Here is a 22,596-nt window from a genome sequence, read left to right as displayed (position 1 = left end):
CAATCAAGTCTAGAGCTAGCAAGTTCAGTTCAGCAAAAATAAAAGCATCACCCATGATCTAGCAACAGCAAGTAGGAGAAAGAAAGCAGTGCTTACCAAACTCATACAGGGTGATCCAAAGCAGCCAATATATTTTATCATGAATCAATTCTGCATCTCAAAACTTGCGTTTGAATGAAAAGTTAACAGGTTATGTCAAGCAAGTGATTATGCCAGGGGTTGAAAGCTTGTTATGCTTTACTTAGCAGCGAGACCAAGCCTATGCCAAGGCCAGTCAGAAGCTTAAGGCACCCGCTTCAGTCATGCACAGCCTTGCCCGTGTTCTCACTAGTGCTATGTGAGCCGTCCCGAAAGCTCGATCAGTGCAACAAGCAATCCCACCTGTATCTTTTCATTCCATTTCAGACATATATTAAATAATTTTAACAATTTTAGCTCATGTCAAAGATTAAAAGCCACACTAGCACGAATAGGATAGCAAAGCGTATCAATACAACCTAACATGCCAGTAGCCAAGACAGGGTGATCATATTTTTAGATTTTCAAATCAAAATAGCTTAACTCAGTTGATATGACATATACTGAAGAGCAAGCTATACATGATCAAGTTTAAAAAACTACACTAGCAAGCACTAGAGGATCATAACAGTGTATACAAGAATGCCAGTGTAGTGAAGCAATGCGAAATGCAAACATGTACAATGCAAATGCATCTATCAGAAGCTAGAAAGCGAAGAGAAACAAAAACAAAGACCTACAAAAAACTAACCGAAGAGAAGTCAGCGATCAAAAGGGGTAACAAACCCCAAGCTCCCATCGTAAGCGAGCAAAGGTGTCCTGCTCAAGTGGTTTGGTGAGGATATCTACGGTTTGCCTCTCTGAAGGGACATGGATCATGTCTATGTGGCCTCTCTCATGGTTATCTCACAGGAAGTGGAACCGGATATCTATGTCTTTGGTTCTGGAGTGTAGGACATGGTTCTTTGCAATGCTAATGGCGGACATGTTGTCTATAAAGATGGGAACCCTACCAAAACTCAACCCATAATCCTGCAAGGTTTGTTTCATCCAAAGAATCTGAGAGCAGCACCTAGCAGTGGCAACGTATTCAGCTTCTGTGGAAGAAAGCGCTACACTAGCTTGCTTGCGAGAGGACCACGAAACCAATGATGTACCGAGAAAGTTATAGGTGCCAGAAGTCGACTTGCGATCCAGCTGACACCCACCAAAATCGGCATCCGAAAAACCAACCAAAACAAGAGATTAATCCGCAGAATACTAAAGACCGAATTCAGGAGTGAACTTGAGGTACATGAAGATGCGTTTCACCACTTGCTTGTGGGAGGTGCGCGGCGAAGCCTGATATCGCGCACAAAGGCCGACCCCGAACTGAATGTCCGGTCGGGTCGCCGTCAGGTACAGGAGAGAGTCAATCATGCTCCTGTACTCCTTCTGGTCCACCGCCTCTCCATCCAAGTCCGCATCAAGCGCCGTCGATGTGCTGATCGGAGTCGGCTGAGGATACAAGTTACTCATGTCGAACTTCCGCAGCAAGTCCTTGGTATACTTGGCTTGATGGACGAACGTGCCCTGAGGAGTTTGCTTGATCTGCAGCCCGAAGAAGAACTGCAGCTCACCCATCATACTCATCTCGAACTCCTTGGACATTTGCTCAGAAAACTTGGAGACTAGTGCGTGTAGTAGCTCTGCACCCGCGCCTCGATGGCGCGCCACACGTCTAGGCCGTCCACGGCGTAAGGGCAGTCCTCAATGTGCAGGATCACGCCTCCGTTGGGATCCTTGGACGCCACACCCCTGCAGGTACAGACCAATGAACAATTTTGCATTACATTTGCATAAAAAGGTTGGCTGCGAAATTGTCAGACTTGACATCGGTTAGGCAAGGTCGGTGTTTTTTCAACCTCTTGATGAGTTCATTTGGTAGGGACTGCTCGGTGAACCTCCATTCGGAGTAGATAGCCGACGACATCTCCATGGCGTACTTCCCCGGGTACATGGTCCTCTCAAGTATGCCTCCAGCACTCAGGAGGATGCTCCTGGCCAAGGTGTTGATCTGCATATTGTCCTTGAAATGTGGTTCCAAGAGCTTGTTGACCGGGTGCATAGCGCTCAGCTGCCTCTTTGTCGCGATGATGAATGGCTCCACTGTCGCATGAGTGAACAGCCTGTCGATTGGTATATGCATCAAGAAGGTGATAATGTGAAGTCATTTTACTGCTAGTACCAGAATTTTAGAAGAGTATTTAGGAGTTCAGGAACACTCTGCTCCTTAAACTGATGTAAATCTTGATCCAAAAGAGGGAACCTTTTTAAGATAACTGAAAATTCCAGACAAGTTTGAACCGTTTCCCGGCCGGTACTGACAGGAACTATGTTTTTTCAGGAAAAGAATTTATTTTTGTTTTCAACATATGTTAGCTTGTTGGTTCCTTATTTCACATTATATATGTAGTTAGAAATAAAGTAGTATTTCTGAGAAGAATGAACTGTACGTTGGCATTCAAAAGTACACGTTAGATTGGAAGATGAAGATTATTGATTGTAATATGCCATTCTTAAGATACTTAAACGACAACCAAATCTCACTCACCAGTGGCTGATGAGCTGATGGTAGCCTGAATCATTGACGGAAACATGGGCTTTAGCAAGCTGCCACAGATGTCCATCAATCCCATTGCTTGCAGGGAGGAAGATCCTACTGATCTCATCATCACCCCCGTCGTCACTAGGCAGGCTCAGCTCTATCACCACAGGCTTCAAGGTGCTGTCATCCTTCAAGAACAGCAGCGTGCGCGACGCGTAGATGCACACCCCCAACGTGTTGATGCGCCTCAGGTACGGCATCAGATAGTCATGGTGGTCCAGAATATATAGCCTATTCTGTTCAATTGCCTGCATAGCATAAATTTCTAATTAACACGTCACAGTACAAGTTCCTATCCAATTGACAAAATTCACTGAGGCACAATATGAAGTTGTGGCTCCTTTTTACATAAAAAAAAAGTTGTAGCTCCGTTTGTACGCTCAATAGAAAAGGAACATTCATTTCAATTTATTCCCTAAAGAAAAGAATGGCATATTGATGATGGTTCCCTGCATTTTGTTAAGAAGGGAATTACAATGATCTTTTCGACAGTTCGTCCTTCAAGCTGACCCTCGATATGAGCAGAAGTAATCGAACTCTTCTTCCCTCCACTGCTAACTGGCGGGAACACCTGGTGTATGAAGAAGATGTGATATAAAAGTTACTATTATTCACTTTTAGCTATGCATGTGAACAATGTCCGAAAATCAGAGGATTGTTGGTTGTTGCTTTCGTTTACATCTAATCTCTTGATCACAACCGGGTTGAGCCCTGCAAGCATCTCCCTTGCGAACTCTTCATCGGTCCTCCACGCCTCTGGATCATCTGTACCATCAAAGATGTATCAAAACATCAGATTGTTTCAAGGTAAAATATAACATTTTCTTAATTTTAGCATGCCATTTCAGCCACGGACAATGTGTGTGGAGTCACTTACGCTCAATGACTTGAGGGATCGGGAACTTGACCGGCGTCTCCCTGACCATCTTGGACACCTGCTTGTAGGTCTTCTGCGACGGCACCGAGGTCTTGAGCTTGTCCATGACGACGCCCTCCACGACAGGCTGCTGAGGCTTGCTGTACAAGTCCCTCCTCAGCTGATCAAAGGACTTGAAGCTGCTAATATTGCCATGGAACAGAGCCCTGGACTCCGGGATCACGAAATGCGTCACGGCCTGCACCGCCAGCGTCAGCACCTCCGCCAGCTTCATCGGGTTGAACCGCTCATCCGGGGGGATATAGAAGTCCAGGTTGATCATGTGCTTGCGCGTCTCAGTCATGCCGTCTTCAGTTACATACATCCATATTGTCGTTGCAAGAATAAGTTGTGAGTTTGCCGGTTGAAAGCTTGCTCTTGTGCCGTCGACAAACAAAATCAATCAATGGAGTGGTGGTGTTAAGTACCTTTCTTGAAGAGGGCGCGGCCGGTGCGGCAGCGCCGCGGGTAGGGGTATGTGGCGGTGCCGCCGAGCACCGGCCGGATGTGATCCTCCTTGTCGGGGTTGCCGAGATCGTTGTAGTAGTCGTACTCGTAGATGCGCTCCCAGTCCTTGCGCTCCCCTCGGCCGTTCCCTCTCAGGCTCCTCAGCTCCTCCTCCCGCAGCAGCTGCAGTGCCTCCGGCGTCTTGTCCGGCAGGTAGCTCTGCCATCAAAGTTAGATGATTTCAGTTTCTTCCTGCAAATTAAACTTGCACCCGAAAGATAATTAAGGTCGTCGAATGTGACCGTGTTGATGAAGAATATGCCGTCGGAGTTGGTCTTCTTGTAGGGGAAGACCCAGGAGTTGCACTCAAAGTGGATGCGCCGGTCCTCGGGCAACTCCAGCTGCACGTAGCGGAGGAAGAACTGGTCGTTCTTGAGGCCGTTCTTGACGACGATGGCCCCCGGCGTGCCAAACTCCGTGTCAACGAAGAGTGTCACTTGGTACGTCATGGTGCTTGTCTTCCCGCGGCCGTGGTTGGTCTTCTTGCCGCCCCGCAGTGGCGCCTCCGCGCTCAGCCTTCCCTTCCCCGTGTCTGCAGTTGGACGCCAACACAAGACACGAGTGTGAGACAGAGAGCTCAGAGGCCCTGGTACTGAATACACGTTACTGATAGAAAGTAGCAAGAAGACAGCGTACTGTGGTCGATCTGCGTGCTGCTGAAGAGGCGAAGCGTGGTGGTCTTCCCCGGGACCGACAGGCCACTGCTGGAGAATGTCATATTGGTACTAGCACATTAGTGCCGGTCAAATAGGAGCCGGCACTAACGTGCCATCCCCCAATGGTCCGTGCGCATGCCACAACGGTCATAAGACACGTTAGTGCCGGCTGGAAAGTCTAGCCGCCACTAACTTGGTCAATTGTAAGTTAGTGCCGGCTGGTGGCTCTAGCCGGCACTAAAAGTCCACACTTAGTGCCGGCTAGAGCCACCAGCCGGCACTAAATTGCCCCGTATATCAGGCACTCCTTCTTCCCCAGCCCGACCATTTCATTTGGCCGAGCTCCTCCTCTCTCTCATGGCATGTTAGAGGGGAGGTGCTGCCCATTTCCCCCCAAATTTGTGAGGATTTCACCCATCCAAGTGCACCAAAGGTTAGTAGCTTCTTCCACTCTTCTTTCACGGTGTTTATTCTTTGTTTCATGCTTTCTAGATAAAGAAAATAGTGATTTTAAGGTTGAGGAAAAATGAGCATAATTTTCCGATTTGTTCATTAATTTGAGCAAAATAGAATCGATTTGTTACTTTTTAGAGAAGGTTTTCTAGATAGTTTGACTATGACACATTTAGAGTAATTTTTTTGAATTATTTCACGGGGACATGTGTATATGTTATAATGCAAAATTTTAAGAATTTTAAGGATGAGAGAAAATGAGCATGATTTATTAATTTGTTCATTAATTTGAGCAAGGTAGAATTGATTTGTTGCTTTTTAGAGAATGATTACTATATAGTTTGACTATCACACATTTAGAATGATTTTTTTGAATTATTTCATGGTGACATGTGTATATGTTATTGTGCCAATTTATTTTGCTATTTAGTTTAAATTTACTAGATAGGTGGCCTATGACACATTTACATTTTTTTTGAATTACTTCATAATAACCTGTTTTTAGGGATAATGAGCATGATTTTTTTAATTTGTACAGATGGACCGGCAATGGATGCACGGAAGCCGGAGCACCTCGGCATGGATTCAGGGTTTAGATTCTTTTCTCAAGGCGGCAATGGCAAATAGGTCGTCAAAGGGTTTAATGTGTTGTACATGCAGTGTTTGCGAAAATAAAAAGAAATTCCGAAAAAGAGATACTCTATGGAATCACCTGGCCTTGAATGGATTCATGAGTAACTATACCCTTTGGACCAAGCACGGCGAAGTTGGACTCATTAAGGCAAGATATATCAAAGTACCAAGATATCATTGAGGTGGTAAATACTGCATGGAGTCGCTACCTCCACAAACACATAGGCTTGCCCATAGGTGAAATCGAGCCTCTTCATTGGGTGACTGATTTTCCGGTATGAATATACTCTCGCTACTAATGTCATTCGCAATAAACATCAGAAAAATTCTATATCGTAACCCACATTTGTCCATAGTGTTGGAGACAGGGCCAAGGAAACAACTTATGTGGATACTACGTATGCGAGTGGATCAACTCTTTTGCAAGTGAAAAAGGGCAAATGACAGTGGAGGCATTCAATGTACGTGAGCACAATCACATCTGCTCATTATTTTAATTCATTATTTTTTATTCTCATGTTTTTATCGAAAAATGTGACAGCGTTGGTGGATGAAAGAAGAACTCATTGAAATCGCTCGGATCAGGGCAATTCAAGAAGCTATATGCGGATTTCTACTCGATGAAGTCATAAATCCTAAGGGCAAATTTCATGGCGATCTCCGTATAAGCGTCGCCCAAGAAGATCCGACGACGAGGAAGTTGATACGTTACTATAGTTGATGTGCTTAATAATTTTTAATATCTCATGTACTTTTGAACTCATAAGTGTTCCAAACATGACAAATATATATATATATATATATATATATATATAATGTTAGTGTAATATGTTGTTCTAATAATACTGTGCAATGTAAAGAGTACGACTATGTAGTCACATACGGTAGAAATACGCATAGCCATATGTATAAAAATGAAAAGAAAAGAAACATAAAGAAGAAAAAACATTTAGTGCCGGCTAGTTATATCAGCCGGCACTAACCTTGCTGTGAGGACTCGGGCGGGGTCGGGCACGTTAGTGCCGGCTGGTATTACGGACCGGCACTAACATACGCGCGTTAGTGCCGGTCAGAGTAGCCGGCACTAACGTGGACCGGCACTAATACGCCCTGTGACCGGCACTAATAAGCCGTTCTCCAACAGTGGGCCAAAGTGGCAGGAGACGACCACTGTTCCATTGATGGCGATATGGTTCTCAGGCGCCTGCGCCGGGCTTCGGTCCCAACAGAACGGCATTTGCATTGGACCGATCAAGCAACTGGAGCAGGAACAGGCTAGGGTGCTACTTGGCTCCTGGATTAGTATTATAGCTTCTAGGACCTTTCGAGATCCCTGTTGCAAACAAGGGTTGATCCCATGCGGTTATATACATGGCAGCGTGTGAGCCGGGGCCTGCTCGGGGTTGGGTGGGGGGGTGGGGGGGGGGGGGGGGGTTCATATTCTTGGAGTGTGGAGACGTGCAAAGGATGGCATCGTTGATCTAGATTGGCCTGCAGCAGCAAGAAAAGCGGAAAGTGCAGGGAGAATGTGTGCCAGCCTTTGGCGTCACCCCTTGCATCTGATGTTGCTTTAGTTTCTAGATAACCAAGAATAAAGTGCAGTTATTTGAAACTCATCAGCTCTATGCTTCCCTTGCATCTGATGTTGCTTTAGTTAGCCGAGAACAAAGTGTAGTCAGAAACACATCAGTTCTATGCCTTTTTGGCAGTGCTGAAGATGCTCTTTTTCACTTACCATTTTGTGAGGACTAACAACTTCTAGGGTGTCAGTCGCTAGTTTCTAGGCCTGAAAGCGAGTTGTAACCGCGGAATAGTTTACTTCTAAACGCCTTATTAGATACGGGTCTAAATGCTAATTAGAGACACTCAAAATTTGCATCTCAGAATTGGCGTCTATGATGCATGTGAACCATTGGAGACTCGTGTAAAGAACACACGTCTCTGGTGAGACTCATTAGAGATGCGTATTGGCTACTCCATCTCCAATGAGACTGATGAGATGCGGGTAGCAGTAGTACGTTTCTCTAGAGAGTCTCATTAGAGACGCGGCTGTAAATATGTCTGCCACGATGAATTAAAAAACAAAAAAGAAAAAATAGGACATGAAATAGATCTTAAATACATCACAAATACATAGATTCTATCCGTATATACATTGCGTGTACAGATACTCAATCTGTTGAAGTCATATATATCAACTACTATCTCTAAGGATCCCTAGCTTTATTTGCTTGAAATACAAATTATGCATATCCACACTACCCTTAGGATATGTTAACCCACATATTTTCAGTCAGATCACACAACAATTCCTTTTGACATTTTCTGATCTACTAATTTGTTGCCAATGGCCCACAATTAACATTACTAACCAACTAGTACAAAAGGTTACAAAAGTAAAAAAAAATGTAAAATTACTGATAGGATTGCTTTCCTCAAGTATCTACAAGAAAACTAAAGATAGTCAATCAACATTTATCTGCTAACACACTCTCAACAGAAGTGAGCAGAATAGTCCAGAGCAGTGTGCTAGACAGATATATTAACAAGATATATATGATAATGTCACCAGGAGACATGATATAAGCTAGAGTAGATGCTTAAAGGTGAAATCATCGACATTACGTAGTAAAGGAAAACCAGAGAACTCAAGGCTTGTTCAGTGTGGCAGTCGAGCGAGAGCATTGTTAGTAATGGTCTGACCACATTATTTTAGTCTGAACACTGTCGGCGGCGAGCGGCAGGCGCGAGTGATCACGGCGAGGCCAGCATGGCGGTGGCAGCCAGCATGGCGGCGGCTGCAGTGCCGGCGCGTGGGCGTCCAGACCGTCCGCTATCCAAACTCGGCAGATAGTCTGTCAGACCCGGGCCCACGAAACTGTGCACTGCGTATAGATGTGAGGAAGATTCTAGATACCCATAAGAAAGAAAAAACCGGACTCCTACTAGGATTCCTCTATAATCCTACTAAAACTCTACATCGAAATTCTCATAGGACTCTGTTGACACAGAATCGCGCCAAACACACCTGAATGCGCTAGAACGCGCGACGATCGTCAAAAATGATCAACACAGCGAAAACTCTGGGCGGACCGGTCTGACCGGTTTCACCGACCGGTCTGACCGGTGCGGGCAGGGAACTCGCAAAGACCTAGAACAGCGAGCTCGGGAGGGACCCCGTCGGAGCTCGTGAACGTAGAGTTGCTCTGAGGTCGGCAGGCCACTCAGAACGTTTTCAAACGCCGTAGAGACGATGGAAGAAAGCAATCTAGGGTTGAAATAGGCTAGGGTTTGAGAGGAACAAAAAGTAGATGTATTTTGTATTGATTCGATTGGGAATACCTCAATCGGCCTTAACCTTTATATTTATAGGCCGGGGAAGTCATACCCCTCTCCAAGTCGGTTTGTACAAAAATTTCCAAAATAAAACAAAGTCTACTCGGATTACAACTGGACAGACCGGTCTGACCGGTCGGCCTCTGAGCTGCCAGAATTGGCTGTCAACATATGCCCCCCTGCTTTTTGGTGAGTTTCACAAGCCAAAAAGCAAGAACTATCCTGACGTACACGTTTAACACAGAGCATACAAGTCTAAAAAAATAAAGCTAAGGGCGATATCCAATACCGGCCTCTTCGTCTTCATGCACTTTGCCATATGCTAGGATAGAACTTCTTCAAGTATCTCCCATTGATAGCTCTTGGTAGAAGCTCCCCTTGCACCGTCTCCATCATGTATGAATTACCGAAGATAGCCTTGATAATCTTGTACGGACCCTCCCAACTTGACGACCACTTGCCAAACTTATTGCTTTTCATCCCAAGAGGCAAAATTGTCTTCCAAACCAGATCTCCAACCTGAAAAGACTTAAGTTTTACCTTTTTGTTGTAAACTCTAGCCACCCGAAGCTTGCCTTTCTCAATCTCCTTCAAAGCCTTCAAACGCTTGTCGGTCACCTCATCAATATTATCCATCATCAAATCATGGTAATCAACAGCAGAGAGGTCATTTTGTTTTGCTAATCTATAAGCGTCCAGATTTACCTCAACGGGTAAAACGGCCTCTTGACCATACACAAGCTCAAAAGGAGTAACCTTAGTAGCACCATATCTTGATATACGATGAGCCCATAAAGCCTCCGATAACACTTCATGCCACCTTCTAGGATTTTCTTCGATCTTCTTCTTGACAAGTTTGATCAAAATCTTATTACTAGACTCGGCCTGCCCATTGACCTGAGCATAGTATGGAGATGAATTGAGCAATTTAATCTTGTAAGATTCGACAAAGGCACGCACCTCTTTTGATATAAATGAAGAACCTTGATCCGTTGTCAAAGTTTGTGGAATACCGAATCTATGAATAATATGCTCAGTAATAAACTCAATTACCTCCTTATGTGTCATATTCTTCAAAGGAACCGCTTCGGTCCACTTGGTAAAGTAATCCATAGCAACTAACACGAAGCGATGCCCCTTCGAAGATGGAGGACTAATTTGTCCAATAAAATCCAACGCCCAACCTCGGAATGGCCATGGTTTAATAATAGGATGCATCAATGCAGCAGGCACCAATTGCAAATCACCAAACCGCTGACATTCTTCGCACCCTTTATAGTATTTGAAACAATCGGATAGCATGGTGGGCCAATAGAAACCGGCTCTTCTAAGTAACCACTTTATTTTGGGAGCCGATTGATGAGTACCACAAATGCCTTCATGAACCTCACACATAGCAATCCGGGCCTGATCCGAGTTTAAACACTTGAGAAGCAAATCTTCGGCAGTTCGACGATAAAGCTCATCGTCAATTAAAACATACTTGAAAGCCAAATGCCAAATATTTCTCTCTGCACCACGACCAGGATCTCTCAAATATGACATAAGAGGGACCCTCCAATCCTGGGCTTCGGCCGAGACAATTGAATCAACTTTCTTGGCCGAATCAGAACCAAAAGCTGCATCACCTGTCAGACCGGTCTCTGGACAGACCCGTCTCGCTGATCGGTCGGACTGGTGCGTCCAGAACCAGAAACTCGGCTTTCATTTGCATTGGCTTGCGAATGTTGACATATTTTTTCGTAACATTATAGCCAGATGCTTGCTGAGCCAGAGTATTTGCCTTTCCATTCTCTTCCCTCGGAATATGTTTAATAATAAATTCATGGAAGGAAGAAATAATATCAAGGCACTTATCAAGATATGCATTTAGAGAACCATTATAGCATTGGCATACCTTGGATATTTGCTGCACCACCAGAAGAGAATCTCCAAAGGCTTCAACATGCTTCATGCCCATGGATTGCAAGAATTCCAAGCCAAATAAAAGTGCTTCATACTCAACTTGGTTATTAGTGCATTCTTCTTCCAATCGGTTTGAAAACTCAAAAACAGAGCCATTCAGAGAAATAAGAACAACACCAATTCCTTGACCATCATCACAAACCGATCCATCAAAGTACAACTTCCATGGTGTGCAAGTAATATAGCCGACTTCTAGATCATGCTTGTCATTAATCCGATGTTCAACAATAAAATCCGCTACAATTTGGCCTCTAATAGATTTTAAAGGTTCACAAGACAAATCATATTCAACCAAAGCATAAACCCACTTGCCAATTCGACCACTCAAAATCGGCTTCTATAACATATGTTTGATCACATCGGTTTGACATATTACTATGCAAGTACTAGATAGTAGGTAATGCCTCAATTTGGTACAAGCATAATAAAGAGACAAACACAACTTCTCAATAAATGTATACCTTGTCTCCGCATCAATAAGTCGTCGGCTTAAATATGTAATGATGTACTCCTTCCCTTTGGTTTCTTGAGTCAAAACAGCCCCAATGACTTTGTCTTCAGCAGCCACATAAAGTCTGAAAGGTACTCCTCTCCTAGGTGCCTTGAGCACGGGTGGTGAAGATAAATAAATCTTGATTTTCTCAAACGCTTCTTGCTGTTTTGCCCCCCAAGCAAATTCGGTTTCATCCTTTAACCGAAGAATAGGAGTAAAAGCATCGATCTTCCCGGACAAGTTAGATATAAACCTTCTCAACAAATTTACCTTGCCCAAGAACTTTTGTAAATCATTCTTGCATGTAGGGGCTTCAACCTTCTTCATGGCTTCAATTCTTTTATGATCAACCTCTATTCCCTTCTCATGAATAATGAAGCCAAGAAACTTTCCAGCCGATACACCAAAAGCATATTTGAGTGGATTCATCTTCAAACCATATCGGCGCATCCTCTCAAGAGCAAGTCTCAAATCAGCTAAATGATGATCCAAACCGACCGATTTAATGACAATATCATCAATGTACACTTCCAAGATGACACCAAGCAAATCATGGAAGATTAAATTCATTGCTCTTTGATAAGTAGCACCCGCATTTTTTAAACCGAAAGTCATAACAACCCACTCAAACAAGCCGACAAATCCCGGACATCTAAAGGCCATTTTAGATATATCTTCTTCGGCCATAAATATTTGATTGTAACTGGCGTTACCATCAAGAAAACTAATGGCACGATGTCCGGAAGCCTCATTGATCAACATATCGGCTATAGGCATAGGATATTCATCCTTATGAGTAGCTTTATTAAGATCTCTAAAATCAATGCACACCCTAATTTTCCCCGAATTCTTTTTCTCAACGGGCACAATATTAGAGATCCAATCAGCATAACGACAAGACCGAATAAATCCAGCATCAAGTAGACGATTAATTTCAGCTTTAATTCGGTTATAAATAATGGGATTGAAATGCCTAACCGGTTGCTTATAAGGTCTAAAACCGGCTTTAATTAGCAAACGATGCTCAACAAGATCACGACTTAAACCAAGCATTTCATGATACTCCCAAGCAATGCAGTCAACATATTCTTTCAAGAAATTAACCAAATCGGCTTTATATTCAGCCGATAAATTTTTGTTTACAAAGGTTGGCCTAGGAATAGTTCCATCACCAATGTCTACCTTTTCTAAAGGATCAGCCGATGTAAACCCTTGACCCAGCTTGTCTAGATCATCAGAATCTTCAATGGCTTCACACATATCATTCGTACGCGCCCGATATTGATCTAGCCTCTGCTGCAACCACTCTGTGTTGGACCGGTCTGACTGGTCGGCCCTGTGCGCCAAACGGGACTGGACCGGTCTGACCGGTCGGCACAAGCGGTCTGACCGGTCATTTCTGGAGCTTCTGTTGTACTCATTTGATTTACATTAAATGATTTAGCCGATTGTCCATCGGCATTAATACAGCAGAAACAAAACCATCCTTAGTGCAACTGATCAAATCATAATCGGACAGATCCACGCCCGATAAACACTTGATGTTGTCATGTGCACTAATAGAATCCGAATCGGCTAAAGCAACAAAGGATGAAATGTCTCCATGAACAATCTCAACCTCATCGCCGATCCACTAAACAAGAAACTAATGCAAGATAGAAGGAATGCATTAATTTGCATGAATCCAATCCCTCCAAAGAATCAAATTGTAATTACCTTGCACCTCTGAGACGAAGAAGGCCGTAGCAAGCGTCTTGCTCCCAATAGTGAGCTCCATGGAGGCAAATCCCTTGGCGCTAAGAGGCTCGCTTCCGCCAACACCACTGACCATCATGTTTGTATTGATCAAGTCCTCGTCTTGGCCACCAAGCTTCTTGTACAACGAGTAGGGCATAAGATTTACAATGGCCCCACCATCCACTAGCATACGAGTCACCGGCTTCCCGTTGATGTGTCCCCTCATGTAAAGAGCCTTTAGATGATTGTCTTTCTCGCTTAGCTTCTGGAACACAGCTTCACGGGGCCCGAACTGAAGATGAGCCAAATCCTCCTCCGGAACCATGAAGTAATCCGAAGACAAATGCACCACGTTGACTTCCAAGTTGGTATGCTCCGGAGACGCCTCGTAATCCACCAATTCCTCGTCTTCTACAGTTGGAGGAACTGCTGGGGCTTCATCAACAGAAGGAGCCGAAGCGGGCGGCACCGATTCGGCTGATGGCTCTATACTGGGCTCAACCGGTCTGACCGGTTGGTCAGAGCGGTCTGACCGATCCTCCTAACCGGTCTGATCGGTTGTCTGCAGCGGTTCGACCGGTCTGTCTGGCTGATCAGCTGCCTTGGCCTTCCAGACTTTGACTTGAGGGAACATGGGTCTATATCTGTTGAAGTCCTCATCCCTCAGCTTCTCTTCTTCCTGCTCTCTCTTTTCCTTGTTGCGAAGGCACTGCAGCTTCCTCTTTTGCATGTGAGTCAATCCTGATGGGCACCACCTAGGCTGATGGTACTTGTCTGATGTGCTCTTGCTGCTATCAGCCTCATGGTCATTGGCCATGACCGGCTTCTGTGAAGGAACATCAACCGACTTTGCTATGTCCATCGGCTTTTTGCCCGTATCCTTTATGGGCACCTCTATTCCACCGATCTGAACCACATCATCGGCTTTAAGCTTATCTGGATCAGCAACAGGCTTCTGCTCCTCCTTCTTCTCCTTGACGCGATACTCGAATCTCTGAACAGGAGCCTGGCCCGGCCTCTGGTGAGACCGGTCTGACCGGTCAGTAGCGACCGGTCTGACCAGTGCAGTCTGCAGCACTGGACCAGATTGGCGTGGTCCCAATCGGTCATGTACGGGCACTCTGGAACTTTCCCCCTGATAATGTGGAGAATAAGGCATCGGAAAGCACTGCATCCATATCCCCCCATGCTCCCATGCCGGATTTGTTGCATTTGATGCCGGTGGCACCCATGGCATGGCGACACACATTTGGGGAGGATATAATGTGACGACATCACCTCTGCGCCTGCTGGATTCCCTCCTTGGGGACACTGGACGATCCTGGCGCGGCGGTGATCGCTGTCTCTTTTTTAGCGGCTGATCCTTTTGAACGACTTTTGTGTACTTGTTCAACAATTGGTTGAAGGTAGGCTTCTGATTAGCAGCTCTTCCCTGCACCTTCACCTCGTTGGTCTTCCAAGTACCCACTTCCAGACGCTTTGGCTTGAAAATCTGGGGATGGTTACCAGACCGGTCTGACCGGCCGGAGGCACCGGTCTGACCGGTTGGACCGGTCTGACCAGTCGGAGACACCGGTCTGACTGGCCGCGCCTGGGCAGCAGACTGATTTTCTGTTGGAGAGCCTCCCTGCCCTCCGAGCCTTGGGTTTCTGATGATGATCTTCAGAGTATCCTTGCCATCATCGGTCTTCTCCTTGATAACTTCCCGGGCAGGGATTTTGTCACTTGTATTCATCGGTCTTGGATCACCGATGACAACATTCTTCCCCTTAGCTCCTTCGGCTTGCTCCGGCTGAATGAGCACCTTTGAATTGTTCAATTCTAGTGTATGAACAGGGAAAGGAGCCTTGTCAATTTGCATCTCAGAAAGTACCAATCATCCTTCATTAATGGCCGATTGTACCTGTAGACGGAAAATATTACAATCATTAGTAGCATGAGATGTAGAGTTATGCCACTTACAATATGCATGTCGTTTAAGCTCATCGAGAGATGGAATAGCATGTGACAATCGGATATTACCATGCTTAAGCAATTCATCAAAAATCCGATCACACTTAGAAACATCAAACATAAATTTCAACTCTTCTTGCCGATTCTTTTGAATCGGCTTGAGAGACGGAACTGAACCGGATTTGGCCTTTGATGGCCAAACAAACTCAGTGGACCGATGAGGCTTAAAGGTGTCTTTGGCATTTTTAAGCTTAAACTCTAAACCCATGACTTTGACTTGCAAGAAATTCACGGTATGATATTCAAAGCCCTCGAGTTTCTCTTTCAAGTAAGAATGTAAGCCATTAAATGCCAAATGCGCCAAATCCTTTTTGGAAATCATCAAACTAAAACACCAATTTTTAATTTCTTTAAATCTTTTGAAATAATCCGGAGCCGATTCATCACGGCCTTGCTTAACCGATGTTAAGTCCAACAATTTTGCTTCGGTTTCCCCACAAAAGAAGTGATCATGAAACTTATGCTCCAATTGAGCCCAATTGCGAATAGAATTAGGAGCAATTGATGAAAACCAAGAGAAAGTCGTTCTAGTCAAAGATAAACAAAATAGACACACACGCAAAGCATCATTGAAACCGGCTTCTCCTAACTGCAACACATATTGACTAACATGTTCCCAAGTTGTACGAGAATCATCGCCATTAAACTTAGTAAACTCAGGAATACGCCAACCAGCAGGAAAAGAAACGAAATCAAACTCAGCGGGATAAGGCTTTTGATATAAACCTGTAGTACCCATATCCGCCCCAAGCTTACTTTTAATCACATTTGCCAGATCTTCTTTGAACTTAAGGAGATCGGCCTGATAGTGTTGGCTGGTATAAAACTTAGAGAAACAATGTGCATTAGAATTTCCATGCGCCATCATCTGTGAAGAAGTCGGGATTGGTCCTTGGTTAGGTCCGGATCCTCGTGATCCTCCAGCTACAGCAGTAGTGCGAGGTGGTGTGTATACCGACAATTCATTGGTTCGGCCAGGGGCAGCCGAACTTGGAATCGTCTCGAGGGGCACCGGTGACGGCACTGTCACTGAGTAACTGGTCTGACCGGTTGTGTAACCGGTCTGACCGGTCGGTGAGACCGGTCCAGCTGGTGCTGTGTGCACAGTCGACGGTGGCGGGGTTTTCCATACAAAGGAGTTCGGCGACATACCATAAATTGGTTCAGATGTGAACTCAGGGGTAGCCGAACTTGGATCTGATGAGTTGGGATCGGACATAGGTTTTTTGCCTTTAAGTTCATCAATATCACTACTCAATTTAATTAAAACATCACCCACAGTGGCTTGTGCAGCAACAATCTTTTGATCCATCATGGATGACATTCTATCAAACATATCAGAGGGAGAGAGGCTTACATTGGGGATCTCTTCAATCTTATCTTTGTTAAGCTTGAGAGATGGCAGTACGAACTCCTCCACCCTCTTGACGAGGCCACCGCGATCCTTCTTGAAGCCCTTCAAGAATTGAGTCCTGACGTGCTCCTCCACAAGAAGGTAGGCCTTGCGCTCCTCTTCGGTGAGCTCCTCCATTGAGGCGTTGATGATGTTGTCCTTGTCGATCTCTGAACTACTCATCTTCTTTGAGGATTAGATTAGATCGGTTTTTTGAACCAGATTAATCCTTCCCCAGCGGAGTCGCCAAAAAGTATGTTGACACAGAATCGCGCCAAACACACCTGAATGCGCTAGAACGTGCGACGATCGTAAAAAATGATCAACACAGCGAAAACCCTAGGCGGACCGGTCTGACCGGTTTCACTGACCGGTCTGACCAGTGCAGGCAGGGAACTTGCAAAGACCTAGAACAGCGAGCTCGGGAGGGACCCCGTCGGAGCTCGTGAACATAGAGTTGCTCTGAGGTCGGCAGGCCACTCAAAACGTCTTCAAATGCCGTAGAGACAAAGGAAGAAAGCAATCTAGGGTTGGAAAAGGCTAGGGTTTGAGAGGAACAAAAAGTAGATGCATTTTGTATTGATTCAATTGGGAATACCTCAATCGGCCTTAGCCTTTATATTTATAGGCCGGGGAAGTCGTACCCCTCTCCAAGTCGGTTTGTACAAGAATTTCCAAAATAAAACAAAGCCTACTCGGATTACAACTGGACAGGCCGGTTTGACCGGTCGGCCCGACCGGTCAGACCGGTCGGCCTCTGAGCTGCCAGAATTGGCTTTCAATAGACTCCTACCTTGCAACCGACTAGTATCCCACCCCTAGACTACATAAAGGAGGGTCGGGTACCTAGATCGGCAGATATAACCCATAAGCTAGATTGCTCAACAGAGCACAACACCCCAGTGCATGGCGCAATATACCAAACCACCACACAGGACGTAGGGTATTATGTGTCACACCCGGTTTATGAAGGAAACCGAATGCATTCTCATATGTGCGCCAGGATCAGTTTACACACATACGATAGACAATTAAGCGAATATCATAACAATGTCATAACGAAAGAGAGTATTAAAGACTTTATTACATAACCGAATGTCTTAATCTTAAACGAATAAATAGCGTCTCAGAGCGATAGCGGAATCCTCTAGCACAGGCAGTCGACTGGGAGACATACGCCTAGAAATCTTCGAAGTCTTTTGGGTACTCCGGGCAGTCGTTATGTTGGTCTGAATATCATTATGCAAGGGTGAGTACACTTATGGTTGGTACTCAGCAAGTGGCAATAAAACATCTATATATTACATGCATGGCTGAAACAAGGAATAGCTGACATGGTTTAACTGTGATAAGCACTTTTAATTGATCAAGTTTTATTAAGCAAGCATTAACTAGATGTAAGTTTATACCATTAACCCATAAATAAGCATATGAAGTAACCATCATCAACATCATAAATAAAACATTGATTTAGATCATCTTCAAGTTCAATTATCATGTGAGGGTCTAAGCCGCTCTTGATCGTGAGCACGGCTAACCAGTTAGTTTTAACTCTGTAGAGGTTGTACACTTTACCCACAATTCGCGTAAAAGTCCCGAAGAACTTTGAACCCAACCACACATGTGTTGATCAGACTCAATACCAGACTTCCAAGGTATGATTGCATAGGGACGCTACGAGGCCTTTCCAAAGAATCCCTATATGTAAGTGTTGGTCCCAACAATTGCAGTCCCTCAGAAGACGCAGCTTCCTTCACCTGCTCCACGACACAAACCCAAACACCACCAAACGAGCCACCTCAACACCTCATATAGTTCATCTAATTACTTAGCCAAGACCAGAGCCATGTAGTATTGTGGTTGTACTGTTTTCCTGGGTGGTTCTCCATGTTCCAATTAATCAAATGATCTTGCTTAACAACATTAACCATAGAACATGAAGTAACATGTGTAGCATTTGTATCTAGTATCTCTAACCATGATCTATGTATAAGCAACTAGCAATACTACACAATTTAATTAAAGTACCCGGGTTGATCAAGGCATAGATAAACAATCTAGGTAAAATCCTTAATTGGGTTCCCATCATATTATAGACACATGCATGCAATAAAGTAAATGTGAATAATTATGAATTATTTGGGACCAAAGTATGATCAAGGGGCCACTTGCCTTCCTCGAACTGCTGCTGCTGACGAACGTCTTCAAAGTCTTTTGTTGACCTTCGAACGACGCGTCGTCTACGCATCACACGAGCACATACAAGCAAACAATGCAACAAATAAGAAACAGTACACCAAACAATATAAACAATACAGAACAAGGGTATAAAACTATTCTACACATTGCAAGGATCGCATGAGTGCAAGATTCGTCGAAAACGGATTTAAAATGGTGAAGTTATGGCTAAAACAAGGTGCTAAGGGCTTATTTGTAAAGGTTTTAAAACAACAGGGTCCTAAACGTAAAGAAAAGGACTGCTTTGGAAAGATTCTTAAACTGGCTAGGACTATGGGTTAATTTTGAGAAAACCGAGGGGCTCTTTTGCAAAACGACCTGGGGTTGACCGGTATCTCATCTGGTTGACTCGGCTTAGAACATATCTGGACCGTAGATCTCAGATCGGGCAGTTGAGGCGTGGTGCAGCGGTGCAGGCGGCGGCGCAAAGCGCCGGCGGCGAGCAGAGCGGCGGCGGCTCGCCGGCATTGGCCAAATTGGCCATCCGGACGAGGGTTTGGTTCGGGATCGAGTCGGGGAGTGAGAGCGCGAGGCCGCGAACTCGTTTAGGGGGTTTAGGGATGGCGCTAGGGCGGCGGAGTGCTCGCGCGGAGGCAAGGCGGCTCGGCGGAGCTCCGGTGAGAAAATCCGTGCGCGCGAGAACAAGAGAGAGAGGGGAAAATGGTCTTCAAGCCTTCTCACCACCCGGCAAAGCTTCTGCGGTGGTCGAGAGCGATGGAGCGGCGGCGGAACGACATCGCGGCGGCAAGCTCCGATCTCCCGACAATGGCGGCGGCACAAGCTAGGGTTTGTGAGAGCGAACGGCGGCTGCGGCTTCGGTGGGAGACAAGGACACGGGGCGGCGCTTTTATAGGGTGGCCAAGGGGCCTGGGCGTGCGGGCCCAGGGGGGCGCGGCGATGTGCACGGGTCGGACTCGGACCCGAGTCCGAGCGCGGCGCGGGGAGGGAGACGCCCTTGACGGGCGGGGCCCGCGTGGCGGTGAGGGTGGCGCTGGAGATGGGCTGGTCCGGGAAAACGGGCCGGCGGAGGAGGCTTGGGCCGCGGGAAAGAAAAGGAAAAGAGAGGGAGAAGGCTGGTTTGGGCCGGAAAGAGAGAAGGGACAGAAAAAAGGTTTTCCATTTTACAAATTGATTCAAGCACATTTCCATTTAAATTCAAATTCAGATAATTCTAATTCAAGTTGAACAACAGACAATGAAAGATACAAAACAGCATGAATGCTCACAACCTATTTTCCTTATATTTATTTTAAGGCTAAATAAATTATTTAATTCTTGATAAATGCTCTAAAATGCAAAGTGAAATAAATATAACCTTATCGGCCTATAACAAAACCAATTAAATTTATTTGGGTTCCTGAAATGAAAATTACGGTGTTACATTATGCTACTCCGGCGGCCCGAAATCTGTCTAAATTTCTGTCTTGTTTTCTTGCGTTTACCTTCAAGTTTCAGATTCGGCGATCTGCTCCTATAGTTGGCCATGCAGCCTGTAGCCCGTTAGCACAGCCCAAGCACGACCATTTTGGCCCGGCCCAAGCACAGCCTGTAACGACCTACCCTGGGATAACGGCTAAGATCTACTCTGCATGTTGAGTAAATCACACCTGCTAAATAACTCTCTTGCGCTTTCGTCCTCGCTTCGCGCAAAAGGTTGCAACCGGAGTTATTTAGCTTCCGGGGGCCTGGTATTTAAGCTGGTCTGGGTTCATTTCTATTCTCAGTATGGGACTAAACTGCCGCCGTGCTACAGTAGCATGCCGCTACAGTAACCCCGGCCCAACTGGCATTTGGCCCGTTCTATTACAATCATCCCCCCTTAGGACTCGACGTCTCCGTCGAGTACCAGACCAACCTAAATACCACCAGGATCTCCTCTCTTGGCCACGTCCCATACGTCTAGTGCTAATGGTCTCATGTGCCACGTCTGTACGTCCAGTGCCAACGATCCCTGTGCAACGTCCGTGCCTCGCACGTGCCCGTCCACATGCCTTGGCATCTGCGACCACGCGCCCGTGCTCATGCCCGCGCACTTCTGCCCGTATGTGGCGTGAAACCGCGAGAGTCGGCTCTGATACCACTCTGTAACACCCGGTTTATAAAAGAACATAAACCGAGCAATCATATACGTGCCAGGATCAAGTCACACGTATATACAACAGAATGAATAGTATATCACAGCACATATCACGAATAAGACATAATAAAACGAATACGAATGTTATTTATTACAATAATGACATAAATGTCTGATACAGCGGAAGCGAAGTACAAATACGATAAAAGCTCTCCGAAGCTGAGCAGGGCGCCACAGGGACGTCGACTGGGAGACGAACACCTAGAAGTCCTCGTAGTCCTGGTAGCGCTGAGCTAACTCCCTCGAGTCGGCAGGAACTGAGCAGCAGTAGCGTAGCCAAAAGGAAAAAGTAGAGAAGAGGCAAGGGTGAGTACACAACTTGTACTCAACAAGTATAACACAAACTATGAGGCTCTAAGGTTGGCTGACTCAACCGCATTAGCTTTTAAGTGTTGGCAAAATTTTATTAAAGCTATTTACTACGAGTTGATGAATTACCATTAACCCAGTTACATAGTAATTAATCAGAATTAATTATGTAACTACTGAGAACCATACCAAAACCATACCAAGGTAACCCGAGAGGCACCTCCCTCGTCGGAAGGAGACAACCCCACTAATCAAAAGGAGGATCTGGGCCGCTCATAACCGTGAGCACGGTTAGTATACCAGTTTTACACTCTGCAGAGGTTGCACATCTTTACCCACAAGTCGTGAGCTACGCTAGAGGTTCATCACACTTCCTTAGGTGAGATGACTAGCGACTCACTACGAGGCCGTTACAAAGAATCTCGTTGGTAAGGCGTAACCGCGAGAGTTAGGTCAGCGACGATGGGGCCCACCTCCAGGGGTACAAGCACAGGAGCGCAATCCAAGCACAGACCAAGCCGGAGGAGCAGGGACCATTGAAGCTTACTACTCTTGCCCCGCAGGTAAGTTACTCCAAACCAAAAAGACCTAATTAGTAAGCCAAGTCTATCCCATTCTAGCCTTGTGGTAGCGCTGTTGTCCCAGGTTGTCGCTCTATGAACCAGTCCTTATGGAGAGTGGCCAACCCAGCAGTAAGCACCGTGCTGGCCCCCTAAACCATGTTTCTAAAAAACCGCGAGAGTTAAGGATGAGTGGCTCACGTCTCGTTAAAAGATGGTTTTTGTAGAAACATGGTTTAGGGGGCCAGCACGGTGCTTACTGCTGGGTTGGCCACTCTCCATAAGGACCGGTTCATAGAGCAACAACCTGGGACAACAGCGCTACCACAAGGCTAGAATGGGATAGACTTGGCTTACTAATTAGGTCTTTTTGGTTTAGAGTAACTTACCTGCGGGGCAAGAGTAGTAAGCTTCAATGGTCCCTGCTCCTCCGGCTTGGTCTGTGCTTGGATTGCGCTCCTGTGCTTGTACCCCTGGAGGTGGGCCCCATCGTCGCTGACCTAACTCTCGCGGTTACGCCTTACCAACGAGATTCTTTGTAACGGCCTCGTAGTGAGTCGCTAGTCATCTCACCTAAGGAAGTGT

The 22,596-nt window shown here is 45.6% G+C and overlaps 1 protein-coding gene across 1 annotated transcript; it reads right to left on the bottom strand.

The window, feature by feature from the left end:
• Nucleotides 1-1,576: 1,576 nt before the first annotated feature.
• On the bottom strand, nt 1,577-7,152 carry LOC120666195 (probable linoleate 9S-lipoxygenase 5). The gene is made up of 10 exons (XM_039945980.1): nt 6,982-7,152; nt 4,725-4,789; nt 4,331-4,620; nt 4,010-4,247; nt 3,543-3,890; nt 3,345-3,430; nt 3,147-3,236; nt 2,612-2,913; nt 1,923-2,186; nt 1,577-1,815 (listed from the first exon to the last, which is right to left on the bottom strand). The coding sequence occupies exons 1-10, from the start codon at nt 7,071-7,073 to the stop codon at nt 1,689-1,691; spliced, it is 1,902 nt and encodes a 633-aa protein (XP_039801914.1). The 5' UTR covers nt 7,074-7,152; the 3' UTR covers nt 1,577-1,688.
• Nucleotides 7,153-22,596: the final 15,444 nt, after the last annotated feature.

The sequence above is a fragment of the Panicum virgatum genome, chromosome 3N (assembly GCF_016808335.1).
Source record: "Panicum virgatum strain AP13 chromosome 3N, P.virgatum_v5, whole genome shotgun sequence".
Taxonomy (NCBI): Eukaryota; Viridiplantae; Streptophyta; class Magnoliopsida; order Poales; family Poaceae; genus Panicum; species Panicum virgatum.
This window is presented reverse-complemented; position numbering and strand designations above follow the sequence as displayed.